This window comes from Aulostomus chinensis, chromosome 5 (genome assembly GCF_037954235.1).
Source record: "Aulostomus chinensis isolate RoL2024-O1b breed Wild chromosome 5, RoL_Achi_v1.0, whole genome shotgun sequence".
NCBI lineage: Eukaryota > Metazoa > Chordata > Actinopteri > Syngnathiformes > Aulostomidae > Aulostomus > Aulostomus chinensis.
This window is the reverse complement of record NC_141324.1, coordinates 24,888,663-24,903,955: the sequence shown is the minus strand read 5'-3', so window position 1 is coordinate 24,903,955 and position 15,293 is coordinate 24,888,663. Positions and strand designations below refer to the sequence as shown.

The following is a 15,293-nucleotide window of genomic DNA, read 5'->3' as shown; positions in this document are numbered from 1 at the left end:
TTATTGAAATCTTCCCTGTCAGATTTACAGGGTGTGAGAACACAGCGTAGATTGAATCTGCGGCTGCCGTCGTGTAGGAGGCCTCTTAGTTGTGCATTTGTATTCACACGGGTGCTTGGATGATCTCTTAATCAAATACTCCTCACCTGCTACCGGAATTTGTGCCACGGCAGAGATGGACTTTGTTCTGAGCCAGAAGTGATCCTTTGATTATGTTTAGACATTACTTCAGGGAGGAAATATATTCTCACTCTTTTGCAACGTTCTAACATCACTCTCTCTGTAAAAACTGCACAGAGAACACAAGTTTAAACAAGGTCAGCCACTTTATACTTTTCCTAAGGTGCATAAATCATGAAGCACTGTACTTAAAGGTCAAGTTGCAGTAAAGTCTCTTTAAGTGCATTCAAACACTTAGGAGAACTCCAGGCAACTGGAAATGCGCTAACACACTAATTGTAATGCTAAACATTATGGAACAATTAGAGGCTACAGATCTGTTTGGCTAATTTATTTAATTCTGCAGTGTGTGTGTGTGTGTGTGTGTGTGTGTGAGAGACAAAGATCTTCATGTATACATACATTGTATACATATGTATACAAACACACACACAACAACAACACACACACACACACACACACACAAACTAAAAGACAAAAACGATTGTATTCTTGAAGCATCAAGTGTGTAAGATGGAAGACACGGTTATAGAACTCATCCACACCTCCGCCTGAGGACTCACTCAAGTTAAAATGAGCCTGTGATTGATGCTTTTACCTTCTGTGTAATTGGGGGATAGTTATTTACTCCGGAGTCTGTGGTGTTCAGAGCACACAGTCCAAAAATCAAAGAAAAAGTTGTGCATCTCGATATCAGTGAGGTATTATTTCCCTCAGTGGTCAGAGACCAAAAGGAAAAGCAGCAAAAGGAGCATGAATTGCTAATTCAAGCAAATGCATTAACTGTTGATTTTTAGTGCTGGATTTTTAATGTTGCACTTTTCGATCGTGGATTTTTTTCTTTCATTCATTCAATCCTTTTTTTTCTTCTTTTTTTTTTTAACTCCCTCAGTTGAGGGAGGCCCTGATCTTCAATGGGGCCTGAGACTACAACAATAAACAGTAGGCCAGCAGACAATGAAAAAGCAGTCACTCAGAGCTCAAGCTCCTAAGAACCCTCAAGTAAAAGCCACTTATTCGAGCGAGAGGTATAGGGATTAACATCTAGATTTAACAACACTGACATGTAATGAGATAATGAGCGCTTTACAAATCAAAACCAGCCAATGAGCCCTTCACCTCCTCTCAAGAGATGGCCAGCCGCTCATACCATACAACAGACAGCGGTGTGTGTGTTATAGCTCACACCTGTAATAAATTTATTGGTTCGTTTCTTTTCCTCTCCTCTCGTTCTCGGTCCTAACTGAAAGAATGAGATAAAAACAGGTAAGATAGGAGGGGCGTTGGCATCTCTCTGAGGGATAAACTGGGAGTTCATCTGTGAATGACTCAGAGTAGAGAGGGTGCTCCTTCTGCGTGTCAGCAGCCAGTTGAGGTGGTTCGGTGGTGGTTTGGCCCCAGTCAGAGCTGGTTAATGTGGCCAGGGGAAGTTCGGGGTTCCCTGCTGAAACTGCTACCTCAAAGACTTTGGATGAGCGGTTGAAGATGGACAGCTGGACTTTTTTGTTGTTTCACACTCCGTTTTGGTTTGTTCCCTCTTACTTTATTTCGAAATGCACATTCCTCACTTGTCTTACTTCCTGTCTGTTAAATTCAGTTGTGCATTTTTTTCCCGCTAGCACCATTTCGATATGTCACAGCGCGGACGTGTAATTGATAAAAGTAATTGTAGTTCCGTTCCATTTGGTCTCATCCAGTGAGTTGGCATGGAGATCACCAGCGCTCAGGTCCACCTGTAGGGAATCTAGCCATAAATAATGTAATTACTTAAACCTGTTGTTACTCTTCTTCCGCCTGTTTCTTGCTGTCAGTTTGGACTCTAGTTGCTTTCAGCATCAGTTAAGTCGATCTGTGCCTGAGCTAAAGTACCTGCTGCCTCCAGTTTGCTTTCACCTTGTTATACTGATTTGTTGCTTTGATTGGTTAGATAAATATATGAGTTGCGCAAATCCCAACTCCATTGGGATCCCTCTACCTCCTCGCTCTGAGATATTAACAAAAACAGACTGTGAAAAGAATGTGGAGGACAAAATGATCAACGCTCACAGAGTTTTTCCTCTCTTCTGCTGTGTAGCTTTTTAAGCACCTTGCTTGAGGACACAAAGGACGTATTCTGATGGCAGCAACAGTTGAGAGCAGGTTTGCCTCTATCTATGTTGCCTGTGAATATATCCAGGTGTCGTTCTGCTGTGGCCAATTTGTTCATAATAATGACTGTAGCATAAAGAAAGTTTCATTCTCCATTTCAGTGCAAGGCTGCAGTTCACAGTATCAATCAAACCCTAAGTACATATTGCTTAGCAACACGGTCTCTATTGCCTCTATCTCCATCCTCAACCTTTTATGGCTACACACACAAACAGCACATTTGTGCCATTTTTTAAAAATGAGTAGTATAATGACTGTAATTAATCAGCAGCTCAGTGTGTGTCTGTCGCTGCTGTTGTTAGGTGGCAGTGGTCGTTTTAGAGTGCTTTTTAGTGCTCCGCTCTCTCTTTAATGACCCTAGCAGGGGACCTGAGGAGAGCACACTTTGCGATGCCAACCATTTCTCACATCTTCCTGTAGCCTAATTATGATGATCCAGCTGTCCCCGTGCACCTGAGTGCTACTGATACATCCCCCATCCATTAGTCCATTGGGGAGATGGAAATAAGGGAGTCAGAGAAAGACAGAGGAGGAGAGAGTCCAGGCTCGAAGCGCAGCCCCCTGGCAAATGATTTGTCTGCATACAATGTTCTAGATGGATCCGGACAAGAGCAGCTGCTAGACTAGTGTGTGTGTGTGTGTGTGTGTGTGTGTGTGTGTGTGTGTGTGTGTGTGCGTGTGTGCGTGTGTGCGTGTGTGTGTGAATACGTGAAAGAAAAGGTGTGACAGTAGAAAGCAGATAAAAAGAAAACATCTTGTGTATGGCAGTCTAAGCTATCTTGCACTCTTTAATTCATAAGCTCAGTGCATTAACATTGCAGCCTGGGATTTCATTATCATCTTTCCAAGTGGAAGAAAATAGAGTGTATCAGACTGTTCTGTGAAAAGACTGCAACCCTTTTGGCTAAATAACTTGGCTTCAGCTCCTGCCATGACATTTGCAACTGCATGATCCCCAGGCAGTTGATGTTTTATCTGTGCAACTTTTTGAAGCCGTCAAGGATGACTCATCCATTAGACGGGGATCTCTCCTGCTTTGTCAGTGTGAGCTGGTGTGAGTGTGTGCGTTGGAGAGTGGGCGGGTGGGTCTGATGTTTGTTTGTGTTGTCTTGTATGACCTTGAGTAGCACTCAAGGCTGATTGAGTTGAGTTTTTGAGCAGAAGCAGCGATGACAAGCTGGCAGACTAAAACGCGGTGATAGCAGCCCAGTTAAGAGTGCTACAGAGCGCTTGGCAGGTGCATGGAGCTGTCAATCATGACGAGTCAGGAGCAGAGCGCAGATATGAGCCTCTGCTGATGCAACTAAAGGACATGTAATTTGGGATTTTTAGGAAACTAATGTTAACTATCCTGTTCTAACATTGAGCTCTTTTATTTTTGGCCCAGTATGTCGCTTGTCTTAAGGCCGAGTGTATCTGTAGTTTTGTAATAACCTTGAATTGATCTGGTGAGTCCCAAAACACAGACACAAAAGGTGCTTGTAAGCCCCAACCAGAACCAGCTTTACTGTTGGGATCTGGACACGATCTGACATGAAATGATCCTCGTTAAATTCAATCTGACATCCCATCATACAGGCATGAAATTGTGTAATTGTGTTGTCAACCCAGTTACTTTCATCATCACTGAAAAAAAAAGGTACCTTTGTTTTAGGAAGTTAAGATCCAGCATAATTTCCCAAAGTGTTTGGAAAATACTTATTTTTTTTCTAAGTCAAAAACTATTTTTAGACAGAATTTTTTTTCTGACAGTAAGCACAAAGTGCTGAGGCTATTATTATACTTATGACTTGGTTTTGTTGAATCATTTTATGCCTCCAGCTTTAGGTGGCTGCAGACAATTCTCAGTCTGTTTGTTTGAATATTTAATTGACAAATACGGATTTAGCTTAAAAGTGACTTTACTCTGATCAGCTCACTACCAAGAACCGAATTACTGCAGTTACAACAACTGATACTTATTACTAATAATCAACCATTAAATGTACAATACATTGAGATTAATGACTATTGAAGAATTTGCAAATTAGCAGTCAATTTATCAAGGATGAGTGGAATAGTTATACTTTTGCAAGTAATTTAGTCATGAAACTATTCAAATTTAAATTTAGATATGATGATTGTACCACCTAAAGACGTGTGATCATTGTACTGAAAAACACTAGAACTCATCCTGAAGATTTTAGAAAATATTCCTCTTTGCAACAGCATTTGTTGTGCCATTTGTCGTGAGTTTCTGCTGTACAGTATCTTGACTCTTTATTCGTGTTTCCAGATATCAACATGGCAGGAGAGCCAAAACCATACAGGCCTAAGCTGGGCTCCAAGAGGCCTCTCTCATCCCTGTACAGGTTTGAATTAAACACACATTACTTTACTCTTGAATATATTTCTTTTCTGACCTACTTTTCTTGCTGTACTTACTTTCCGCCATGTATAATGTGTGCTGGAGATCCCCACTGGCTGCAGGCTGAGTACTTGTTCAAGAACAGCCAGTTCCCTACCTGTGCTACTTTTTTTTTGTCTGTTTCTATCACACATTCACTCATTCTTGACGTTTTTGACAGTCTTGTCGGAGGCTAAGAATACCCGCAGCACAAAAACTGACAGAATGACACATTAACAAGCTTCACAGCTTCAAAAAAACAAAAACTCACACACATAACAGCTGTGTTAGGAAAGAGGCTTATTCGTTTTTTTGTTTTGTTTTGTTTTTGGCAGAGAGATTTAGATGTGAAAATTACATAGTTAGCTTAGCTGAATGCAAATGCTGCTTGCCAGGCTGTGTACAAAGGAAATCTTGCCTTCCAGCACATATAAAGCCCTCTAATTAACACATTACATCATGGTTATCTCAGCCTTTTAAAAACAGTCAAATAATAGAAAATGTATGCCTTCTTTAGGGAAGGTTTTTTTGGACTATTTATTGGCTAGGAGAAGTAACTTCTGGCAGAAATGGCAGAATCAGATTAAATGTTCAAATTACTGATGTCCTGATGTTTTTCTTGGCAAGAAAGTAAAAAGCACGTGAGCGATTATTCATGTTTTGTTTCTCCTCTCCTTCATTCACAAAAATAAAATAAAATTTAAATACTAAAACAGAAAGTATTCAATTGAAGTTCCTTGTCTGTCTTCGCAGTGGTTATGAGTTTGACTATGACTACTACAGAGACGATTTCTACAGCAGGTATGTGAAGGATTTTGTGATGTCATTGCAAACAAGTCAGGATGTCCTTTTCCCTTTTTTTTCCAACATGTAATGATTCCAGTTTTCCTGATATTTTGCCTCTTGGTGTACATCCTCCTATCTCCCCATTTCAGCCACTTTGGTGAAAATGAGTTTTGTGCAGAATAACCCTATTTCCTTCTGAGGCAAAAGTAACTAAATTATCATAGCCATAATGAATGTCATATTGGGGTGGTTTTTATTCCCCTCCATTGGGCTTACTAATGATGCTTTTATCCATATACGAGAGCACTGAATGTCAGATAGTCCCCCGGCTGGTCATTTGCGCTGGCAAGGCAGAGAATGTATCTTCCATCTGACATTTTCATTGGTTTGTTTACTTCCTCTACTTTGCAATATTCCTAAGAGTTGAATCCTTCAGCTTTGAATCATTATTGGTATTTGGGCAATTTGACATGCCGTAGGCACCGGGGAAAAGGGTTTGATTGAATGGCCGGGGCTTTGTTCGATGTGTGCCACTATCGCTTCAGATGTATTGTTCAGCCCGTCATTTAGGTGCCGTGTAAGTAATTTTTCTTGCTTGATCAACAATTATTGAAAAAAAAAAATGAAAGATGAAGCAAAACTTTGGTTTCAGAGGGCATCATAAAAGTAGCCATTCCTCTCCCTTCCTCCCCTTTTAAAACTATGTTCTTCTGTACTTTTATCAGTGATGGACAAGGTGTACACCCCCAAAACACAGATACTGAAATATGGTCAAATATTACTCCACGACAAGTGAAAGTTGCTCAGTCCAACCTTCCCTTCAGTCAGTAGGAGAGTTCTTTGAAAGTATGCAAAAGTATTTTCGTTTTAGGAGAGTTCTACAAGGGAGAGATGAAGATGAAGTCCAGTACACATTTGAAACAAAATGAATCAGGTTTCATTTATGAAATCTACAACATTGAATGGAGTACTGCCCATAGGTGCTCTGGTTTCAGAATCTTTGTGATTATCTGCTGTTGCACTTTGAAATTGGATATCTCTCAGGCTGGTTGTTTCACAATTTACACTGTAACAGGTTGGAGAGAGCCGGATCTCAACTTCTGAATCAAACCAGGTCGAGAGCGATTAGCGGGATAAATATTTCTCTTGTGATGAACACAACTTGGGCCTAATTAAATTTAAAAGGGGAAAACAACAAACGGGGGGCTTCAAATCTTGCTGCTTAAAAGTAACAACAGTCCTCACAGAAATGTAGTCAAATGGAGTCAAGTAAATTAATCGTCTTAGAAATGTAGTGGAATGAAAGTCAGTGGTTTCCAAAGAAACAAAGAGACAAGTAAAGTACAGGTTGTACAACACAGTAAATCTACTTTGTAGAAGGTGCTTTTCCAACGCATTTTTATGCCTGGGGGTGGTGGAAAAGTTTGTGTATTGATAAAAGATAAATGTGAAGAAATGCAGCGGAAACAGAATCCATAAATAAATAAGGACATACTTCAACCACATGATCTTCAGGGTACCATCCACTGCTGATCTCAGTGAACCAAAACCTTATATTCCCATAACAGTCGTAGATGGATATGGATATAAATTTGTATTTCCTTTTGCAGAATTTCTTAAAATGTGGTTAGAACTTACGGTACATTTGGATGGAAACCTGACGAGCGACTGACACCTATTTCTGCAACTTCTCAGATCACTGTATCTTTATTTCCCCTGTGTCTTCAGACTCTTTGAGTACCACGGTCGTGTTGTGCCCCCGACCCGTGCTGTGATCCCCATCAAACGTTCACGGCTAGTTGTTCCCTCCACACGCAGAGCCAAATCCTCCTTTCCAGTCAGGGCCTGTTCTTCCTCTTCCTCCTCTTCCTCTTCCTCCTCCCGAGCAGTCAATGTCGGCTCTTCCATCACAGGCCCAAAACGTACGTTTGTTCCTCCTTTCCTCACTCAAAGAAAATTCAGGTTTGATACAACATAAATCTTATGGTAAAACTGTAGTAATAAACTCTGCGGGTGTTGCTGAACGAATAAATACAAGTTAAAGATTACATGATCCAATGATATTTTATTGAGGAAATCATTTCTCTAACAAAAATGCTAAATTTCTGCTTTCAGCACCTCAGATATGAGATTTGTTGCTCTCCTATGTCATATCTTTAGATTTTAAATGACGTCAGCTAGATAAAACAATTTCCCTAATAACCCCTTGGACAGGAAGTTATGACGGACATTAATGGCTACCTTCTGAAATTTTATGGATGGAACAATAGACAGTAAACAGCAGATTCGTCAACGATAAAATTAAATAAATTTACACAGAGATTAAATTGTGAGTGCTCCCGGAACCTTTAACTGTCCCTTATTAAACAAGACATTTTGAGCTCTTGCACGAGAACAATTTGAACGCAGAAGTTCGCTCATAAACCTGGAAGGATATTTATAAGACACCATTTTAATATCACTGCCTATCCTTGTTTTCTCTTCCACATAAGTTTTGCTAACCTTGAGCTTTGTTTATGCATGTATTGTTTCATCCAATTTACAAGATATCAACAATTGAATTGGTTTTAAACTAACATTTGATCAAATGACAAAGTGTAGATTTATTTTACAATCCACAAGCTTATTGTTTGGATTCTGTCTTACCAGTTTCTTATTTTTGGTAGAGGAGGAGGATGCGCATTACCTACTGAGCAGCAAATGGCAGATGAAATTACTGAGTAGCTGGAGAACACAGCTAATATTTAGCAACTGAGAGACAGCTAGGAAACAAAACACAGCTACAGTGAGAGTGAATATTGGCCTTAATTCATTGGATGGTTAAAAAAATATATCATGGTAACACAAGAGAAGAGCATGTAATGAATTTGGGGCTTGTTGCACTAACAAAACATCAGTTTATGCACTTCAGTTAGATTCATACAATACTGTTATTGCATTATTAGAGCAATAACTTAGATAAATGAATAATTCTGTTATTTAAGTGTTATGTTTCCAGTGAAGCCCAGCCTGTATGGGATTACAAGACATTTAATAACTCACAATTACATGAACACTGATCAAACACATGAAAAGAAGACACAACAACAATTTAAGTACAAGGAAACACCACTGCAACAAGCCAATTACCATACAAATATTCATACATTCACAATACATGAATTGATAAATTAATTCAGTGCTTGAATCCCCAGTAATTGGCTGTTATGTCATATCCGACCCCAAAAGCAGAGATTGCCTTCTGTTCCAGGCCGTAGGCATAAAATTGCCTTGTAGAAAGAAGATTCAGGTTGTATGAAACTGGAATTTTCATACTGCAGTTTTGCCTCTGCACTTCTTGTACTTTCACAGATATGAATCAGTGATGTTCCCATAATGCAAGACAGTGAAATTCTTGCTCCTCGCCTCATCCTCCCTGTGCCCACTCATTGTGCTTCAGCCACATTTCTGGCAGTGAACCTAGTCGCCTGGACAAGTTAGTGCAGTAGCTGTCAAACATTGCACTAATGACACTTTTTACTTTATTAATTTATACTTGCAGTGAAGACAGACCAACTCCTGACAATCAAAAAGGAGCTGTCACAGATCAAGACCAAGATCGACTCACTGCTGGGAAGGCTGGAGAAGATTGAGAGGCAACATCGTTCTGATGTCGGTAAGATTGGGATGAGGGAAGAACGGAGGAGTGTGTGCATGTAAACAGAGTGAGAGAGGGAGGGAGTGCCTGTCAGGTGTTGAAATGAAAGACACACAAAGCCGTGTGATGCAGGAAAATTCAAATGAGTGCTTTTCTGAAAAGGAGAAAAAATTCAGTAGAGCTATGATGCACTTCTGTGCTCTGGATCATTTAGGTTGCTGGGTTCTTGCTTTGTTAACTTCCAGCTTTTCTCACTCTCTCTTGCCAGAAATACAGAGGAAACACGAGGAGGTGTGTGAGTGTCTCCATGGTGACGCAGCTGACCACTCTGGAGGTGAGGACGTGGAAGGGACAGCCGAAGTGGAGGCGGGGGAGATGACAGACGGCGGTGAAGACGACTTTGAAGATGAAGGCACTAGTGACATGGTGAGCAGGCCGCGCGCGCGCGTGTGTGTGTGTGTGCGTGTGTGTGTGTGTGTGTTTTTCTTTACTTCCAACAAGCTTAAGAGGCTGTGACTAAGTTCTACTGTGTGAAGTCAATGCAGGGATAATGTGTTCAGTGTGGTAAATGGATGTGTGAGCGTGTTTATGTGCCCACAACATATTGATTCTCCCTCGTGTTTGCACTTTCTCTGAATGAGATGGGTTTGTTCTCATTTCCAACTCAAGATCACCTATGACATCTGCCGACAAAGGCTCGATCATGTCCATTCATTGAGAAATACTATTCAGTATTTGACGGGCGATATAACTGCATTCAAACCAGTTGGCTGGAAACAGCCTGCAGTTTCTCAAACTGATAAAAAGCAAAGATTGGCAATAAAAAGTAGTTGGATTATGATACAATCATAGAGGTAAGAGTTCATGTGTACATAGGTGCATTCACAGAAAATTGAGAAATTCTCTAAGTATAAAAATTGTAAAGCTCTTTTAGTAATTGATAATCACTTACATTTGAGTTAATGTTTTGTCAAACTTGCGACAGCTGATGAAATGCAAATTCCACTGAGAAAACAAGCATTTTAAAAGGTGTTGGCTTGCCATCAGCTGGAAGATGTGACAAAGCATCATGCTTATGTCATCACTTCTGTATTATTCTGATGTGTTTATTGCAATTCAGTTACATCAAAATTTTAAATTGGAGGGGGTGATTTAGACTTCTGGAAATGGTTGTCAAGCTCACCGGGACCTGAATGCCTCAAATCATCTCTGCGGTTTTCATCATTTTTACTCCCTCCATATATCGTAATGCAACAGCTTTTCGTTTGCCGACAGCCCTTCCACCGGAAACACCAGAAACAATTGGAAATGCCAGAGTTGTCACTTGTATCGATGACCTTACAAAGAATTATCACCCAACCCTGCAGCTCCCCTCGACTTTGTAGAGCTTTATTTTGACTTTTAGCTTGTGTTCAGAAGTTTGGTTGCAATTTTAACTACGGTACTAAACGGACACAGTAAGCAACAACCTGGTGAACAAAGTGGTGTAGCATTTGGCTGCTAGCAACTGAGATATTTCCCTTAGGGTTTGATAGGGACATCAAGTTGAGCTTCAGGAGAACAATGGACTTAACATTCACCAGATAGACAATCTGTAACTGCTGGATGTGTAAATAAGGACACATTACAGATTAAATTGCATTTAAAAGTGGTGCCAGATTTCTAAAACACCTCAGTTATTGCACATTCAAGGGATGAGTTGTGACATGGATTAAAATCCTTTGAATAGACGAGCTGAATGATGAAATATCTGTCTATCGGTGAATGGCCTGCGCATGAATGGGTGGATGGAGACCGGCCTGTTGTCCTTATGCCTCATCAACCATGCACTAAACGTGTTGTTGCTTTCAGTTCATTCAGGTGAACAAATAGACACAGACAGACACAAAATCAAAACATATCAGGGAGGAGAGTTATCATTCATTCACCATCGCAATCTAAACAAAAGGAGTCTCACTGACAGCCCCACAGAATTCTCCTCTCTGGATGTTTTCCCTCTGACCAGCTCTTGGTAGATAAGACCTTCCCTTTTCTAGACCTGTGGCAACCAATCAAATAAGTAAACAAAACTACAAATATGACCAAACATTCACAGCCAGCTTCTGATAAATTGAACCTCTTTTGATGCTCAGTGGATAACAGTTGGTGCATTTTCATATCCAGACTGATATGACCACTGAGGAAAATTGTGAAGATTACCATGGAAACCAAATTCTCAGAAATAATATTTCAGAGCCAGGCATGACAATACATGATTAGTTCTTCATATAGAAATATAAATACTATTTTAAACCCATAGGCTGTAATATTATGCAATAGGCTGTGCTGTAGGTTAGTAAAATTCTGTCAAATGTTGCACAACCCCCATGAAATGACTTGTGTCTACCATGGGACTTCATTCGGATTCCTTTTGTCTGATAGTAATGTGGAAGTCTAAAAGTGTGAAATGAACAAATTATTCAGCCACGTTCTAATAAACAAAAGGCTAACCAGAAGTAGCCAGCTCTGCCAAGAGAGCATGCAGTGTGTATCCTATGGGCAGCATAAAAACGTTGCTACATATACCAATATAACGCCATCTGGTATTAAATGTAGCAAGATTTACCCAGCCTCAGTGTTTAATTAGAATTGCATGTGCTCATTTGGAGAGGCATGTCCATTTGTAAAAGTAAAATACTATAGCTTTAATACAATAGCTTTAAATCCTGCATGCATTTTTGTATATGGCCACTGGGGGGGTAGTGAGCTCACTGAATTAACAAATTGTGTTTGCGCTTGCTAGCTTGCTGTTGTAGAAAAGCATTCTTTTTTTGTTGTTGAGTTTGAATAGAAACGTTATCAAGGCTTCGGATTTAATTCCTCTGTATTTACAGTCACTGTCCAGGGAAATCCATGGGTCTTCAAATTTTGATTATTTCAGAAACACCAAAGGTTTTTCCTAACGGGTTAAGACATTTCTGCCTCTGGAGAGAGATAAATAATTTACAATGCAAAGATGAAAATAGTGAAGCTTTTCTGTGCTCATGAGTTGACATTTCCAAATTGCATGATTTTCTCAGCACTGCAGCACAGTTTTGTTGTTGTGAATATATATTGTTTGTAATTACAGATAGAGAACCACATATCGGATATTGACAACTGAATAAGGTCAGTATTAAATCTCTCTTTGAAATTGCATATGGAGGCGAAGCAGTGTGGTCTATATGTTTTTTTTCTTTCAGTATGTGGAAATGTAATGCCCAATGGAAAATATGCAAAATAAGTGCCACTTTCAGAGTCCATCTTATATTCTAAAGCATGAGCAAATTATTGGATCTGCAGCTTATTTTCCACTTTTAAAGGGAGTGAGAGAGTGAAAAACACTGCTCATCACCTTCCAGTTTAATTTTGCACACTGCTCATCTAAATGGCCTGTCATTCTCCCCGTCTGGAGCATAAGGCAAGGCAGCCTCTCTGCAGTTATCGCTGATGACTTTCTGAACAGAGATAGGATTCTCTCATCCGCACTTTGCACCAAACATCATTTAAATCTCCCCTGCCCCCCCCCCCCCCCCCCCCCATGAACAAATAGCTATAGGATGTAATTTGCCTCTTGGCTGACATTTCTATCCTGCTGTCCTCAAGAGCCCCGATTACAGAAATCACTTTCACCCAGCACGATAGATCATTTAGACGATGGCTTAACAAACTGTTTGTCTTCAGGTGGAAATCTCTGTAGGCTGCAGGTCATATTAGGATTTTAGAAGGCACATATTGAAATTAAAGCCACCCTTGCTATTACTGATATCAGCAGTATTAGCAGTAGCATGTATTGATGTATTGATAATAGTATAATGCTTAAGTATAATTATTATTGTAGTTATTATTAAGCTGTTATTACAGTTATAGATTGTTTTGTATCTCAGTCTGCCCCTATACCACTCTCTCTGTCTCTGTCTCTCTGTCCCTCTCTCTCTCTGTCTCTGTCTCTGTCTGTCTGTCTGTCTCTCTCTCTCTCTCGCTCTCTCTCTCTCTCCCGCTCTGACCACAACCGGTCAAGGAAGATGGCCACCCAGGACTGCTCTGGCATTTCTGCCCATTAAAAGGCTTTTTTTTTGTCAGTGTTACCAGTGCCTGCTCATGGGGAAATGATAGGTCTTGTTAAATTAAACCCAATCAATTTGAGTACATGTTCATAGACCTGCTCTTCTGTATATCTAAATGTGACATGAAGTAACGTTTGTGCTGATTGTTGACTATTTCACAAATGCTCTTGACTTCTCTACCTAGCGAAACTGTAAACAAACAACAACTAAGAAACAATAATAGAGACTTTTCACTGCAGCCTTTCTTTCATTTCTTTTTTCAAGTTGGGAAAAATGAAGACTAAAGTGCACGAGGATCAGCAAAACCAGCACCACCTTCCCGATCTAGAAGGTGTATTTGAATATAAAGGAACAATGAGGGGAGTGACTGACAGCGGCGTTTTTCAGACTTGTTTGTTGCTTCTTTGCCTCATTAGAAACTGATCTGTACTTCATCAAAACTGCTGGTTATGAATATTCTCTGGACTCATGCAAGATCAACTGCAAAGAGCAATTAATCATTTTACCTTCCGACTGATTGCCTCTCCGGAATATGAGGACAGTATGTTGTGTGCTTCATATTTTATGGTCTGTATCGTGCATAAGAATACAGTAACGTGATCAATCAGATGAACCATGAGATGCCCTCCTGTGTTGTACAGCAAATGTATGTTTGTTCTGTTTCTGTGCATTGAAAACTAAGACGAGCCGGGGAGGGATAAATATGAATGTAAGAGGAACATATTTTCTTTAACATTTATTATTATGTGATTTTCCTTTATTTGTACATCTTGCTGAATTGTAAAGTATTGACTTTTATCGATCTCCACAATGTCTCCACAGAGTATTGTATACATATCATGTTTGCTGTTTGTTATACATGATAACATGCATTTAGTATTCTGTTCATGTTTTCTTTATGGTAATCAGAAGATGACTGTTTTTTACTATCAGCATGTCAAATGTGGCTGTTATGGATCATTTGTATTCATTGCATTGGTTGTACACCTATGGATGATAACAGTTTTTGAAATAAACCTGTTCCTCCCAAAAAAGTACATGCCTTTGTGTTGTGGCCCCGCTGACAAAAATGGTGCAGTATAGTACAGTGGTGCTCTTTTGAAATTCTTTTCAAACTCTTGGCCTCAGCAAAGGAAATCAGGTTTTCAGTTTGGTGATGGGTTTTTGTGACAACTGTGAGTAATGGAGCAAACAATTTTGGTATTCATTATGAAACAGGAAATTGTACCAGGAGTCCACATGAAGGTATAGCAACAGAATAAATGTTCACTCGCCCAGGAAGTGATATTTGGTCTGCTCCCTCGAGCAAAACATTGTCAATATTCTCACATCTTACAATGATATTAGTGATATTAAAATGATAGGTTTCTCTTGCTCTGTAGAAGAGCCACTGTAAAGTGGATGGTGGCGTGAGGTTTGGCTTAATGCAGCGTGCAGATTTAATTGGGGCCCATGCAAGAAAGTGCCAGGGGCCAAAAGTTCACCTTGGCAATGGTTTTCTCTCTTAGTGCGTTCAAGTTTTTAAATGAAATCATGCATGGCATTGAAAAAGATTATCAGGATTTATCTCGGTATAATACATCTGTCTACCCATCTTTGAAACAAATGGGATCAGCAAGGTGAAATAAAGTTACAGAAAAAAGATGTCTCCACTTAAGTTTAATTATAGCTTTCCTGTACATTAGTCCAATTCTCTAATTAGCTATAAGGTTATTCATCTTTTTTTTAATACACTGCCCTTGAACACAATGTCCTATGAGAGATAAGTGGTGGTGAGGCAGCAACAGATGGCAATTCATTCACTTCATTAGCACCAAATCATCATTTTCATCACAATCATCACAGGTTAAGGCTGGACTGCAGCTATAATTGGTTCTATCAGTACTGGCAAGTTGCCAGTGAGTGCAATGATCCATCATGTAGCTCCTTTATAATGTGGACAATGCTCAGAGTGTGGTGAAGTGAATCAATGACTGACCTGTAGCTGCTAGAGAAATTGAATACAAAAGGGGTCAGAATCTTAATAATACGTCTGTGATTAGTCACAAAAAAAACAACTCAAAGCAAGTAC

At 39.8% G+C, this 15,293-nt stretch overlaps 1 protein-coding gene across 2 annotated transcripts in view; it reads left to right on the top strand.

Moving 5' to 3' along the window:
- ralyla (RALY RNA binding protein like a) overlaps positions 1-14,228 on the top strand; it is a 40,809-nt gene extending 26,581 nt beyond the window's left edge. For both annotated transcript variants that reach the window (XM_086204139.1, XM_086204140.1), the window contains exons 3-9: positions 4,604-4,679; positions 5,468-5,515; positions 7,229-7,422; positions 9,042-9,155; positions 9,406-9,563; positions 12,247-12,284; positions 13,487-14,228. In XM_086204139.1, the coding sequence (XP_086060265.1) occupies positions 4,604-4,679; positions 5,468-5,515; positions 7,229-7,422; positions 9,042-9,155; positions 9,406-9,563; positions 12,247-12,279 (623 nt within the window). In that variant the 3' untranslated portion in view covers positions 12,280-12,284; positions 13,487-14,228. The remainder of the gene's footprint in view (positions 1-4,603; positions 4,680-5,467; positions 5,516-7,228; positions 7,423-9,041; positions 9,156-9,405; positions 9,564-12,246; positions 12,285-13,486) is intronic.
- The last annotated feature ends 1,065 nt before the right edge of the window (positions 14,229-15,293 follow it).